We start from the raw sequence: 14,513 nt of genomic DNA, 5'->3' as shown, positions 1-14,513 counted from the left end.
CAGTCACAAATCTATCCGTAGACTTATAATCCATAAATTAGCACTGGTACCCTCAGTGGGCGAGGGATTCGCACTTGATGGATTATTTTTATACAAAATAGGAAAGAGGACAATTAAAAGAAATGAGACGTGAATAATATTTATTACAGTACCATATTAAATAGATATATTATAACACATTGAAAATAGTTAATCCTGTTCCAAGTTTCCTGAAAGAGAATAAAATAATTAAAGAATGTTATGAATAATGAACTCTAAGTAAAAATAGCGATGTAACTTTCACACCACAAGAACTATTCTATTGCAGTAACTGAAATTAAGTAAAATCAGTAAATGAATAAATATTCATCGTCATACGCAGGTTAAAGTATTTTTATGTCTGTCGGTAATATCGTATAAATTTATTTAATATCGACTAATTTATATCTTCTTTTTTCATGTATAATTAGCCAGAGAGTGCTTACTTTCACTTTATTTTCCAGGAACAGAAATATGCACTGGTTGATAAAAAGCAATGTAAATTATTAAATTAACTATACCCTATTTATTATGGCATGAGAAACAGACAAAATATAGACAAAGAAATGCTTTTTCGAAAAATTTTATGTATTTTTAAAATTTATTTAACGTGGGGTTTTCTATGCATACAACTTTAATGTACTGTACGTACAGTTTTTTTTCAGCTACACGCTATATCCGGCATACAGCAGGGTAGGCAGAGGGTACCTCGTGTTAAGACACTCTGTTTCACATTTTCCGCCGAATTCTGGAGGTATTGCGTGTTGAGTGGCTGAATTTAAAGCTGTGCCTTGCTTCGACACCAAAGCAGAGAAATAAAAATATAAATTTAAAAAAAAATATATTACCGAAGTGGTAATGGATTCTAAGCCAAATAGTGTGCATTTCATATTTTGTGAATATCACGCAATTAAACTTTCTATTTAGTTCTATTTTGCATTCATTTATTTTAAAAGGATACAATTAGAATTAAGTATTAATATCATAATTAGGTCAAAGAAGGAAGAGAACTTCAAAGGAGAATTACCATTATATCCAAAATAATTTAGCCAATTTTGCATTCAATGTCACGGGTGGCTGAGCATTTTCCTTTATTGCAGTAACGTAGATGATCGTTGCAGCTGGTGACAATTCCTAAAGTAGCAGAAAGGCAGTGAACCGCTTTTCTACAACTAACACAGTAGTCGGGGCCCTGTAAGTTTAAAAATTGATAAATAATATGACAAATAAACAGGAGTTGTTTTAATTACAAGCAGATTAATAATATTTAACTTGAATGTTGAAGTCATCGTTGCGCAAGGGGCACCTGGGTATGGTGGTAACGCGAAGATCGCTCCAGGGAATTTATTATTTCCTAATATTTTAATTTCTTCACTATGGCACCAAGGCAAAAGCCTGGAGTTGAGTTCCGTCACAACAATGACTCTAAAAAATGTGACGAAAAGTGGGGACAGGACTGTCATAACACTAGGTTCCCTCTGTCTACCCTGCTGTATGCGAATACAGGATGAAGCTGATTTTTCTATTAACTTGAGTGTAATAAGTGAATAAGAAACGGATCGATTGGACAAAAATATAACAATGAATTTGTGATAATAATTTTTATAACAGATTAAGTAACAGATTTTTCAGATTATCATATTTTTTACGGTTCCGTACCTAAAAATTAAAAAAAACAGAAGCTGTATAGGAGTACTTATTGTTCGTATGTCTAACAATTTATCTCAAGATCTCGACAAGATATCAAGCTAAAATTAATATCACATATTGAGACCTATGAGTAATACCTTAGAGTACACATTAAGTCAAGTTTCACATGCGCAAACATAGTTTGTCAAATTTTAAGTGTTGTTTGTCAACTTTTATTAGTTCCCGTTGACCTGTTGAATAGAATGTAGTGAAGACATACCCGTGTCAAGTTACACGACTTAGTTAATCCTGGTCTCAAAATCTCTCTTCCTTCTGGCTGTTTTTCGTTATCATTTACTTTGCTTGGTGGTCCATGGTTTTCGTTTCCATCTACTTGATCGTAAGCGAAATCACCTAGTTCTAACGGATTTTCTTCAGCAAAAATAAAATTTACAGCCACCTGAATTATGAGATTAATTTATTATTTAAAAAGTTTTATATATATTTTATATACAAAATTAGAAATGCTTGAATTATAAAAGCTTGAATTATCTATAGAAATAAATAATTTACAAAGCTTATTGGTGTTTGATTTTTAAATAACAAATGAAACGATAAAGAAATATCACAGTCAGTATGTGCCCAAATCTACTATTTGTGTAGGTTACAAAATTTTTGCATTATCTAAACTATAATTATTATTTCAAAAATATAAAAGAAATTTTATATTGTTCAGAAAAGAAGATATCACAAGATTTGATGGAACATAGACGGAAAATTGAGAACATCGACAGTAGATAATAATATCGGTAAATAAATAATCAACCAACTTACCAGCGCTGTTAGAACAGCAAATATGAAGTTGCCCACAGCCATTATTGGTGTTTGATAGTGGTCGTTCTGTAAGACCTCGACTGATCCGGAAAATAGTTATAAGTTGACTTTATATACTTCTAGCACATAATACGATTTATGCTAATTGCATATTTATTATAGGGCTGTGAAAAGTGATAACAATACCTATTTATTAAAAGCTTTTATTTAACTTGCAATGTATGTATGTGGGTTCGGGTGAAATCTTAGAGCTCAATTTTGAAGTAGATATCGTCAACCGATTGAGCTGAAATTTTGTATACACGTTTACTTTGGATGACAATGCACGATAAAATATGTGACGTTATTCTAAATCTAATATGGCGGACCATGCAAGATGGCGGAATTGTTATTTTTAATGTACTTCTACAATATGGGTATCAAATGAAAGGACTCTTTGAGAGCAACTCGAAAAATAATGTGATATCACTCTAAATCCCATAAGAAGGATATTGAAGATCGCCGAGTATCTATTTGGTCTACTTCTACAATATAGATATTAAATGAAATGGGTCGTTGACAGTAACTTTAAAAATAATGTGACGTTATACTAAATCCAATATGGCGGAACATCTAAGATGGCGGAATAGTTATTATTTATGCACTTCTGCAATATGGGTATCAAATGAAAGATCTTGCCGAGAACAATTAGAAAAATAATGTGACATCACTTGAAATCCAATAGAATTGACACGATTCAAGTTTTTTGTGCTTTCATATAATGAAAGGTATGTTCGTACGATTGAGCTGAAATTTTGTATACACGTTTGTTTTGGATGACAATGCACGATAAGGTTTGTGACTTCATTCTAAATACAATGTGGCGGGCCATCCAGGATGGCGGAATAGTTATATTTCATGAACTTCTATAATATGGGTATCAAATGAAAGAGCTTGTTGAGAGTAACTAGAAAAATAGTGTAACGTCATTCTAAATCCAATATGGCGAACCATCCAAAGTAACAGAATAGTTATTTTTGATGCACTTGTACATTACGGGTATCAAATGAAAGGGCTTCTTAAGAGCAACTTGAAAAATGATGTGACGTTATTCTAAATCCAATATAGGGGACCATCCAAGATGAACGAATAGTTATTATTTTTGCAATTCTGCAATATGGATATCAAATGAAAGGGCTCATTGAGAGCAACTCGAAAAATAATCTAACGTCATTCTAAATCCAATATGGCGGACCATCCAAGATAGCCGAATAGTTAATTTTAGTCTACTTCTACAATATGAATATCTATTGAAAGGGCTCGTTGAGAGTAACTCGAAAAATGTGACGTTTTTCTAAATCCAATATGGCGGAACATCTAAGATGGTGGAATATTTATTATTTATGCACATCTGCAATACGGGTATCAAATAAAAGGGCTTGCCGAGAATAATTAGAAAAATAATATGACATCTAGTGGGAGAAACCTTCTTCCTCCTGGCATTAATCCCGGCTATTGCCAGGGTCTGCCTTCCTACTCAACCTACTCCACTTTGCGCGGTCTTTTGAGTCCTCGGTGGTTAGACCACTGGCTCTCATATCCGGCATCACAACATCCAACCAGCGCTTCCTTGGGCGTCTAGGAGGTCTCACTCCAGGAACTGATATAGCAAGGCACTTGCATCCGACATAGTTCTTAGACCGGCGCGTAACGTGGCCAAACCATCTCAGGCGGCGCTCTTGGAGCTTATCCGCTACGTCACGGACCCTAAGACTACCTCGAACGAATGTGTTGCGTATGCGGTCAGATCGCGTTACGCCACACATCCACCTCAGCATCTTCATTTCCGTGACGTGAAGCTCCTGAGTGTGCCGAGATACTGCTGGCCAACATTCGCTGCCGTATAAAAGAACCGGTCGTATGATGCTCTTGTATATCAGTCCCTTGAGCTTGGCGGTTTTCTTCGGTCACAGACCACACCAGTGACCCCCCGCCGTTTGGCGCAGGCAGCACTTATCCGGCCATTGACATCGTGATCGATGCCTCCAGACTCGTGCATAACGAATCCAAGGTACCTGAACTTTTCTGACTTAACGGCTGGCTCAAGACCTATAAGGATCGTGCTCGAGTCCGGGTTCCCGCAGGCCATGTACTCGGTCTTCGACACATTTAGTTTAAGACCGCCGTTCTCAAGCGTACCCTTCCAAATGTTCACTTTACGCTCCAGCGTCAGTCGGTTCTCGTCAATGAGTGCTATGTCGTCGGCATACATCATCAACCATGGAGGCTGCACTACATTTAATAAGAACGGACTAAGAGTCGAGCCCTGGTGAACCCCCACTGTAATCGGGAAGGGTCTAGTGTCGCCAACAGCATTCCTAACCATAGAAGCGGAATCGTGGTACATGTCTCTAGTGTGAGAAACCTAGCCAGTGGTAACTAAAAAGTAAAAAATAAATTATAAGCAAAAAATCATTTTTAGAAAAAGCTTTTATTTAAACGCTTTAAAAAGGAGAAAATAAAATTTGTCTTTTAAATTTTAACTATCAACTCATAACCTCATTGTACACAATTTATATGATCATAAAAGCTTGTCGCGTTAATCAATATTTAATTAAATTGAAACTTTAAAAATTGAAACTTAGCAGATTTTACATAATTAAATTAGCACTAGTTTAGTTACACAAGTAAATCGCGCGAAATAATGCGTGTTGGACTCGCTTATCGAAGATTCCGTACCAAGAATTATAGGTCAACGGGAGGACTATAATTTATAAAAGTAAGTAAACTTTAATTTGCATATACACTCATGTATAAAATTAATTGTTTTAATGTAATATATAATGAATACGCGGCGAAGGAAGTTGACAAATTTAAATTGTGGGGGTGTGTACAAATTTAGTACAAATTTTAGTTCATAATGATTTTTTCTACTTAAGTTCTCGCTTCGCACTAAATCTCATAACTGTCTACGGGACCCTGTAGGTTTTGACTTTGACATGATTTTTCGAATGAATTTAATGCCTGGAGCCAGTTACCAGTTTAATATTAACAAAATTGCGTCCATGAATGTAAATGAGCATTGTACTATTGTACTGTTACATGGAAATAGTTTGTCAATGAAGAGACCAGATGTGGTAGAGTATAGAAAACTTGCTTCACTTACATAGTATAAGTAAATGGGAATCTATCATATGCTTTTTTCCATATACTTCTTGCCTTACAGATAGATAAAATAAATATATTTGTAATTTAAATATGACCTTATATAATACGTATTTTTATTTACATTTAAATAAGTTTATTTATAATAGTTGTAACAGAAGATACATTGTATCTGCCATTATATTTTATTTTAAAAAACAAATTGCTTCTTTATTCGGCCTCAGTTAGGGTACTAGGTTTTCTTCTTCTTTAAGTAATTATTTTTATAATTATCTCTTATTAATATAAATTTGTACCGCACTGTCTGCTGCCGATGCTCCTGCGTTTCCCCATAACACGTCCCTTGTCATCGAGTGATGACCACGCGGCCTGAGATACCACACCTACAAAACACTTTGAGTTTTACCGTCGGTAAAGTAACGTCCTAAACTTGTAACCTCGGTACTAAATTTTACGATGGATGGATTTTTTAATACAATATAGGACAATTAAAAGAAATGAGACTTGAATAATATTTATTACAGTACCATATTAAATAGACATATTATAATATATTGAAAATAGTTAATCCTGTTCCAAGTTTCCTGAAACAGAACAAAATAATTAAAGAAAGTTTTGAATTATGAACTCTAAGTATGAAAAGTAAAAATGGCGATGTAATTTTCACACCACAAGAACTATTTTATTGCACTAACGATTAACTGAAATCAGTAAATGGATAAATATTCATCGTCATACGCAGGTTAAAATATTTTTTATGTCTGTTGGTAATATTGTATAAATTTATCTTACATCGTCCAATTTTTATCATCTTTTTTCATATTACTACTTCTTCGTCTTGTTCTTCTTCCACATTTTCCGCCGAATTCTGTAGGCATTGCGTGTTGAGTGGCGGAACTCAAGACGTGCTTTGCCTCGACACCAGAGCATAGAAATGAAAATATAAATTAGAATAAATATTGCCTTTTCTTGAGTGGGGTTCGAACCCTCAACTAGTCGTCACAAAACACACAGAATAAAGTAAAAATAAATGCTTGTTGAAAATTTTGACACAAGTGTTAATGGATTCTAACCCAAATAGTGTGCATTTTTCACATTTTGTGAATATCACGTAATTTAATCATCTATTTTGCATTCAGCGCCTATAGTTAACTTTCTTTGTTTGCCATTTGCTTTAGAAGGATACGATTAGAATTAAGTTTTATTAAAACAATTAGTTCAAAGAGTGATGAGGACCTCAAAAAAAAAATCCTCAAAAGAAGCCAGATTTGCATAGACTGCTAGGGGTGTCTGAGCATTTTCCTTCATTGCAGTAGGGTTGAGGATCACTGCAGCTGAAAGCAATTCCTGCACTAATAGATAAGCAGCGAACCCCTTTCCTACAACTTAAGCAGGAGTACCGGCCCTGTAAGTTTGAAAAATGTTAAATAATTTGATAAATAAGAGTTATTTCAAATACAAGCAGATTAATTATATTTAACTTTAATGTTTAAAATTACTATAAGGTAGATGGCTTATTGGAGTCATGGAAGCCAACAGCATACAACATATTTGCTAAAAGTAAAGAACTGATTGTAAATTCATCACAGAAAAAAAAACTTTAATGTTAAAGCCGTCGTTGCGCAGGGGCACAAGGGTGTAAGTGTAACGCGACGGTTGTGGGTTCGGATGAATTATTATTTTTTAATATATTAAATTTTTCGCTCTGGCACCAAGGCAAAAGCCCGGCATTGAATTCCACCACCCAGCACGCAATGCCCCGAAAAATGTAGTTCTTTTCATACAAAATAAGTAAATATGCCCGCAAACTTAAGCTTGTCAAATTTTAAATGTTGTTTGATATTTTTTATTAGTTCCCGTTGACATATTGAATAGAATGTATTGAAGACACACCTGTCTAAAGTCACACGGGGCTCTATTAGAGGAGTCAGATAAAAGAGACATTTTTCGTTCTTGCGTTTTTTCGTTATCATTTACTTTGCTTGGTAGTCCATGGTTTTCATTTCCATCTACTCCATCGGAAGCGAAATCACCTAGTTCTAACGGATTTTCTTCAGCAAAAATAAACTTTACAGTTACCTGAATTGTGAGATTAAATAATTATTTAAAAAGTTTTATGTAGAAACGCTAGAAAGTTTGTATTATTTATGGTAATGAATAATTAATAAAAAATCTTTTCGTTCGTTTTTAAATATCATATGAAACGATAAAAAAGATATCACAGTCAGTATGTGTCCAAATCTATCATTTGTAGGTTATAAACTTTTTACATGATCTAAACTATAATTATTATTTCAAAAATATAAGAGAAAATTTATATTGTTTAGAAAAAATGTATCACAGAATTCGATGCAACATAGACGGAAAATTGAGAATATCGACAGAAGATAATAATATCGGTAGAGAAGATAAATAAATAATCAACCAACTTACCAGCGCTGTTAGAACAGCAAATATTAAGTTGCCCACAGCCATTATTGGTGTTTAATAGTGGTCATTCTGTAAGAGCTCGACTGATCCGGAAAATAGTTATAAGTTGACTTTATATACTTCTAGCACATAATACAATTTATGCTAATTGCATATTTATTATAGGGCTGTGAAAACTGTTAACTCTACCTATTTATTAATTGACTAATAGGCATATTTTGCAAGGAAAAAAAGTAAGCTCAAAAATGAGATAATATTAATAAAAAAGCTCGGTCAAATGCGAGTTGGACTCGCTCAACGAGGATTCCGTACCAAGAATTGTGAGTCAACGGGAGGAGTATAATTTATAAAAGTAAGTAAACTTTAATTTGCATATGCACTCATGTATAAAATTAATTGTTTTAATATAATATACTAGCGGACGCGCGCAGCTTCGCTTGCGTATTTAAGGGTGAATTCTAATAACCCATGTGTTCAATGAAATATTTTTAAGAGTCTAAATTTCAAATTTTATAAAAATCGGTGGCTATTTAAAGATTTTTCCATACAAACTTTCAACCCCTTACTTGCGCCCTTAGGGAGTGATTTCTAGAAAACCATGAAACATATGTTCAGTTAAATATTTTTAAGAGTCTAAATATCAAATTTTATAAAAATCGGTGGCGATTTAAGAATTTTCCCATACAAACTTTCTGCCCCTTATTTGCACCCTTAGGGGGTGAATTCTAGAAAACCATGAAACGTGTGTTTAATTATATACGTTTAAGAGTCTGAGAGACTAGAGATTTCAAATTTTATAAAAATTAGTGACGATTTAAAAAAAACCTATACAAAATTTCAAACCCTTATTTGCCCCCTTAGGGGGAGAATTCTAGAAAACGATGAAACACCTGTTCAATTAAATACTTTTAAAAATCTAAATTTCAAATTTTATAAAAATCAGTGCCGATTTAATTTTTTTTCCATACAAACTTTGAACTCCTATTTTACCCCTTTAGGGTTAAAATTTTTCAAAATCCCTTCTTAGTGGATGTCCAGATTACGAAAGTAAACATCTGTCCAAATCTCACGTTTCTACGCACAGCGGTTACGGCTGTGCGTGCTTCTTACCTCAGTCAGTGAGGACAAGTCCTTTTATATATATAGATAGATAATGAATACGCGGCGAAGGAAGTTGGGGTTATGTTTTTGTATGAAATTATAATAAGTACAAATTTTAGTTCATAGTGGTTTTTTTCTACTAAAGTTCTCGCTTCGTGCCATATCTCATAACTGTCTACGGGAAGTACCCTATAGGTTTTGACTTTGACTTGATTTTTCAAATGAATTTAATGCATGTTTACCTGGAGCCAGTTAACAAAATTGCGTCCATGAATGTAAATGAGTATAGTACTATTGTACTGTTACATGGAAATAGTTTGTCAATGAAGAGAAAAGATGTGGTAAAGAGTATAGAAAACTTGCTTAAATTACACAGTAAAAGTAAATGTGAATCTTTTATTATGCTCTTCTCCATATACTTCTTGCCTTACAGATAAAATAAATATATTTGTAATTTAATTACGACTCAAAGTCGTAGTGACGCGTTATTTTATTTAGATTTAAATAAGTTTATTTATAATAGTTGTAACAGAAGATACATTGTATCTGCCATTATATTTTATTTTTAAAAAATAAATTGCTTCTTTATTCGGCCTCAGACTGGGATTCGGCTGGTATCGGCGTGATGTAACGGTCTAAGTTGACTTCGTCTTTAAGTTTTTATTGTTATAATTGTCTTATTTATAGAAATTTGTACCGCACTGTCAGCTGCCGAGCTCCTGCGTTTCCCCATAACACGTCCCTTGTCATCGAGTGATGACCACGCAGCCTGAGATACCACACCTACAAAACACTTTAAGCTTTACCGTCCGTACCGTTTGTCCGTACTTGTACCCTCGGTACTAAAGTTTACGATCTTCTTAAAGTACTAAATAAACGTTTTTGATGGGTAATTATTTTATAGACATGTTTTCTATTGTGTTAGTAATAATTGATCAAAATAAAACGACGAATTGCCTAATTCACAAAATTGCAAATATCTCGGAAACTAGAACTACGAAAATTATATCTTTTGCCAAACACAGTCACAAATCTATCCGTAGACTTATAACCTCCAAATTGGCACTGGAATGGCACTGGTACCCTCGGTGGGCGAGTACGATTCGCACTTGATGGATTATTTTTATACAATATAGGAGAGAGGACAATTAAAAGAAGTGAGGCTTGAATAATATTTATTACAGTACCATATTAAATAGACATATTATAATATATTGAAAATAGTTAATCCTGTTCCAAGTTTCCTGAAGGAGAACAAGATAATTAAAGAATGTTATGAATATGAAGAAAACTCTAAGCATAAAAAGTAAAAACGGCGATGTAACTTTCACACCACAAGCACTGTTTTATTGCACAAACTGAAATTAAATGAAATCAGTAAATTAATACATATTCATCGTCATAAGCAGTTTAAAGTCTTTTTTATGTCTGTTGGTAATATCGTATAAATTTATTTAACATCGACTAATTTTTATCTTCTTTTTTCATGTATAATTTTAGCCAGAGAGTGCTTACTTTCATTCCATTTTCCAGGAATAAAAATATGCACTTATTGATAAATTATTAAATTAACCATGCCATATATACTCTATTCATTATGGCATTAAAAACAGGAAAAATATAAATAAGCAAATGCTTTTTCGAAAACATTTATATATATTTTAAATTTATTTAACGTGGGGTTTTCGATGCATGCAATTTTAAAGTACCATACTGTTTTTTTTTCAGCTACCAGCTATATCCCGCACACAGCAGTTTTCTGCCGAATTCTGCAGGCATTGCGTGTTGAGTGGCGGAACTCAAGGCGTGCTTTACCTCGACACCAGAGCAATAGAGCATAGAAATGAAAATATAAGTTAAAATAAAATCCTTTTCTTGAGTGGGAGTCGAACCCTCGACCAGTCGTCACAAAACAAACAAAATAAAGTAAAAATAAATGCTTGTTGAAAATTTAGACCGAAGTGGTAATGGTTTCTAACCCAAATAGTGTACATTTCACATTTTGTGAATATCACGCAATTTCATTTTCTATTTAGTTCTATTTTGCATTCAGTGTCACTGGCTAACTTTCCTTGTTTCCCATTTGTGATAGAAAGATACGATTAGAATTAAGTATTGATTTCGCAATTAGTTCAAAGAATGATAAGAAATTCAAAAGAGAATTACCATTCTATCCAACATTATTTAGACAGATTAGCATTGACTGCCAGGGGTGGCTGAGCATTTTCCTTCATTGCAGTAGCCTTTATGATCGTGGCATTTGGTAACAATTCCTATAGTAGAAGAAATGCAGTGAACCGCTTTTCTACAATTCTCACAGAAGTCACGGCGGCCCTGTAAGTTTAAAGATTATTTTATTAAGATTATTTATAAGCAGATTAATAACATTTAATTTGAATGTTGAAGCCATCGTTGCGCAAGGAGCACATGGGTATGAGTGTAACTCGCCCCAAGAAGTGAGAACTTGCAGTCTAAATCGAGAAAAAATATCCTAAAAATGGATATTTATGCTTTTGGCATAGATAAAAACTATTGAAAACTAATAAATGTAGTTCTTTTTATACAAAATAAGTAAATATGCCTGCAAACTAAATTTTGTGAAATTTTAAATGTTGTTTGTTAACTTTTATTAGTTCTCGTTGACCTATTGAATAGAATGTAGTGAAGACATACCTGTGTGTAGTCACACGGGATTTTAATAGAGAAGCGAGAAGACATTTCTTCTCCTTCTTGCGTTTTTTCGTTATCATTTACTTTGCTTAGTGGTCCATGGTCTTCGTTTCCATCTACTTGATCGTAAGCGATATCACCTAGTTCTAATGGATTTTCCTCAGCAAAAGTAAAATTTACAGGCACCTGAATTATAAAATTAAATAATTGTTTTAAAAGTTTTATGTAGAAATGCTATAAAGTTTTATATTATTTATGGTAATAAATAATTCATAAAACTTATTTCCGTTTGATTTTTCAATATCAAATGAAACGATAAAGAAATATCAAAGTCAGTATGTGCCCAAATCTACCATTTGTGTGGGTTACAAAATTTTTACATGATCTAGAGTATAATTATTATTTCAAAAATATAAAAGAAACTTTATATTGTTCAGAAAAGAAGATATCACAGGATTTGATGGAACATATACGGAAAATTGAGAACATCGACAGAAGATAATTATATCGGTAGAGAACATAAATAAATAACCAACCAACTTACCAGCGCTGTTAGAACAGCAAATATGAAGTTGCCCACAGCCATTATTGGTGTTTAATAGTGGTCGTCCTGTAAGAGCTCGACTGATCCAGAAAATAGTTATAAGTTGACTTTATATACTTCTCGCACATAATACGATTTATGCTAATTGCATATTTATTATAGGGCTGTGAAAAGTGATAACAATACCTATTTATTAGTTGGCTAATAGGCATATTTTGCAAGGTAAAAAAGTAGCTCAAACATGAGATAATTAATAAAAAGGCTCGGTCAAATGCGAGTTGGACTCGCTCAATGAGGATTCCGTATCAAGAATTGTGGAGGAGTATAATTTATGAGACTTTTATTTGCATAGGCACTCATGTATAAATTTAATTGTTTTAAAATAATGAACACACGGCGAAGGAAGTTGACAAATATAAATTATGGGGGTATGTTTTTGTATGAAATTATAATAAGTACAAATTTTAGTTCATAATTATTTTTTTCTACTTAAGTTCTCGCTTCGTGCCCTATCTCATAACTGTTTACGGGAAGTATCCTATAGGTTTTTACTTTGATTTCATTTTTCAAATGAATTTAATGCATGTTTAGAGCCAGCCTGGAGCCAGTTACCAGTTTAATATTAACAAAATTGCGTCCATGAATGTAAATGAGCATAGTACTATTGTACTATTACATGGAAATAGTTTATCAATGAAGAGACAAGATGCGGTAAAGAGTATAGAAAACTTGCTTGACTTACGTAGTAAAAGTAAATGTGAATCTATTATAGCTCTTTTCCATATACTTCTTGCCTTACAGATAGATAAAATAAATATATTTGTAATTTAAATATGACCTTATATAATACGACTCAACGTCATAGTGACACGTTATTTTATTTAAATTTAAATAAGTTTGTTTATAATAGTTGTAACAGAAGATACATTGTATCTGCCATTATATTTTATTTCAAAAAACAAATTGCTTCTTTATTCGGCCTCAGTTTTTAGTTAGGGTACTAGATTTTCTTCTTCTTTAAGTAATTATTGTTATAATTATCTCTTATTAATATAAATTTGTACCGCACTGTCTGCTGCCGATGCTCCTGCGTTTCCCCATAACATTTCCCTTGTCATCGAGTGATGACCACGCGGCCTGAGATACCACAGCTACAAAACACTTTGTGTTTTACCGTCGGTAAAGTAGCGTCCTGTACTTGTACCCTCGGTACAAAATTTTACGATCTTCTGAAAGTACTAAATAAACGATTTTGACGTGTAATTATTTTATAGACATGTTTTCTATTGTGTTAGTAATAATTGATCAAAATAAAATGACGAATCGCCTAATTTACAAAATTGCAAATATCTCGGAAACTAGAACTACAAATATTGTATCTTTTGCCAAACAAAGTCACAAATCTATCCGTAGACTTATGTGAAGAATGTTTTTATGTGAAGAACCTAAGTGATATTGTACTTTTCGCGGATGATACCTCTTTAATATTTAAGGTTGACCGAAATAAAATAAACTATGACGAAGTGAATAGTGCATTGTCGCATATTCTACGTTGGTTTGATGTTAATAATCTAATGTTAAATGCTAAAAAAACTAAATGTATTGAGTTTACTTTACAAAATGTTAAAAAACATAATTTTAGTCTACTAATTAAAGGAGAAGCTCTAAATTTGTCGGAATCAGCTATTTTCCTAGGTGTAACTATAGATTCCAAACTCCAGTGGAACGCTCATCTGGAAGCACTTGCAGATAAACTCAGCTCTGCCGCGTTCGCAATTAAAAAAGTAAGACAAATGACGGACGTTGAAACTGCCCGAATAGTCTACTTTAGCTACTTTCATAGTATTTTATCTTATGGAATGCTGCTATGGGGCAGTGCTGCAGATATCAATTCAATATTTGTTCTCCAAAAAAGAGCCGTGAGATATATTTATAATCTAAGAGCTCGAGATTCTCTGCGAGATGTTTTCAAAGATGCAGGTATTATTACAGTTGCTTCCCAATTTCTATATTATAACATTCTCTTTGTCCGACAAAATATACATTGTCATAGCAAAAATAGTGACAGTCATACGATAGGAACGAGAAATAAAGATAAGCTTGTTACACCAAGTTTTCGCCTCCAAAAAGTTAATAAATCCTT

The 14,513-nt window shown here is 33.2% G+C and overlaps 3 protein-coding genes across 4 annotated transcripts in view; all 3 read right to left on the bottom strand.

The window, feature by feature from the left end:
• Positions 1-126: 126 nt before the first annotated feature.
• LOC146538978 (uncharacterized) lies at positions 127-2,567 on the bottom strand. The gene is made up of 4 exons (XM_085185613.1): positions 2,482-2,567; positions 1,928-2,107; positions 1,046-1,210; positions 127-209 (listed from the first exon to the last, which is right to left on the bottom strand). The coding sequence occupies exons 1-3, from the start codon at positions 2,521-2,523 to the stop codon at positions 1,064-1,066; spliced, it is 369 nt and encodes a 122-aa protein (XP_085041739.1). The 5' UTR covers positions 2,524-2,567; the 3' UTR covers positions 127-209; positions 1,046-1,063.
• Positions 2,568-6,134: 3,567 nt separating this feature from the next.
• LOC146538977 (uncharacterized) lies at positions 6,135-8,145 on the bottom strand. The gene is made up of 3 exons (XM_085186012.1): positions 8,059-8,145; positions 7,519-7,704; positions 6,135-7,030 (listed from the first exon to the last, which is right to left on the bottom strand). The coding sequence occupies exons 1-3, from the start codon at positions 8,098-8,100 to the stop codon at positions 6,878-6,880; spliced, it is 381 nt and encodes a 126-aa protein (XP_085042138.1). The 5' UTR covers positions 8,101-8,145; the 3' UTR covers positions 6,135-6,877.
• Positions 8,146-10,323: 2,178 nt separating this feature from the next.
• Positions 10,324-14,513, bottom strand: part of LOC146538968 (uncharacterized) — a 52,758-nt gene continuing 48,568 nt past the window's right edge. The window contains exons 1-4 of one of the 2 annotated variants that reach the window (XM_085185618.1): positions 12,371-12,441; positions 11,830-12,012; positions 11,323-11,490; positions 10,324-10,514 (exon numbers count right to left, since the gene is read on the bottom strand). In XM_085185618.1, coding sequence (XP_085041744.1) covers positions 11,350-11,490; positions 11,830-12,012; positions 12,371-12,412 — 366 coding nt within the window. In that variant the 5' untranslated portion in view covers positions 12,413-12,441 and the 3' untranslated portion in view covers positions 10,324-10,514; positions 11,323-11,349. Of the gene's footprint in view, positions 10,515-11,322; positions 11,491-11,829; positions 12,013-12,370; positions 12,442-14,513 lie in introns of those variants that run through there. The other variant, XM_085185619.1, reaches the window with a different exon arrangement.

Source organism: Heliconius melpomene, chromosome 5 (assembly GCF_056956725.1).
Source record: "Heliconius melpomene rosina isolate 202511_hmr_F chromosome 5, ASM5695672v1, whole genome shotgun sequence".
NCBI classification, from domain to species: domain Eukaryota; kingdom Metazoa; phylum Arthropoda; class Insecta; order Lepidoptera; family Nymphalidae; genus Heliconius; species Heliconius melpomene.
Note: the sequence above shows the minus strand (reverse complement) of the source record. Positions and strands in the feature narration are given on the sequence as shown.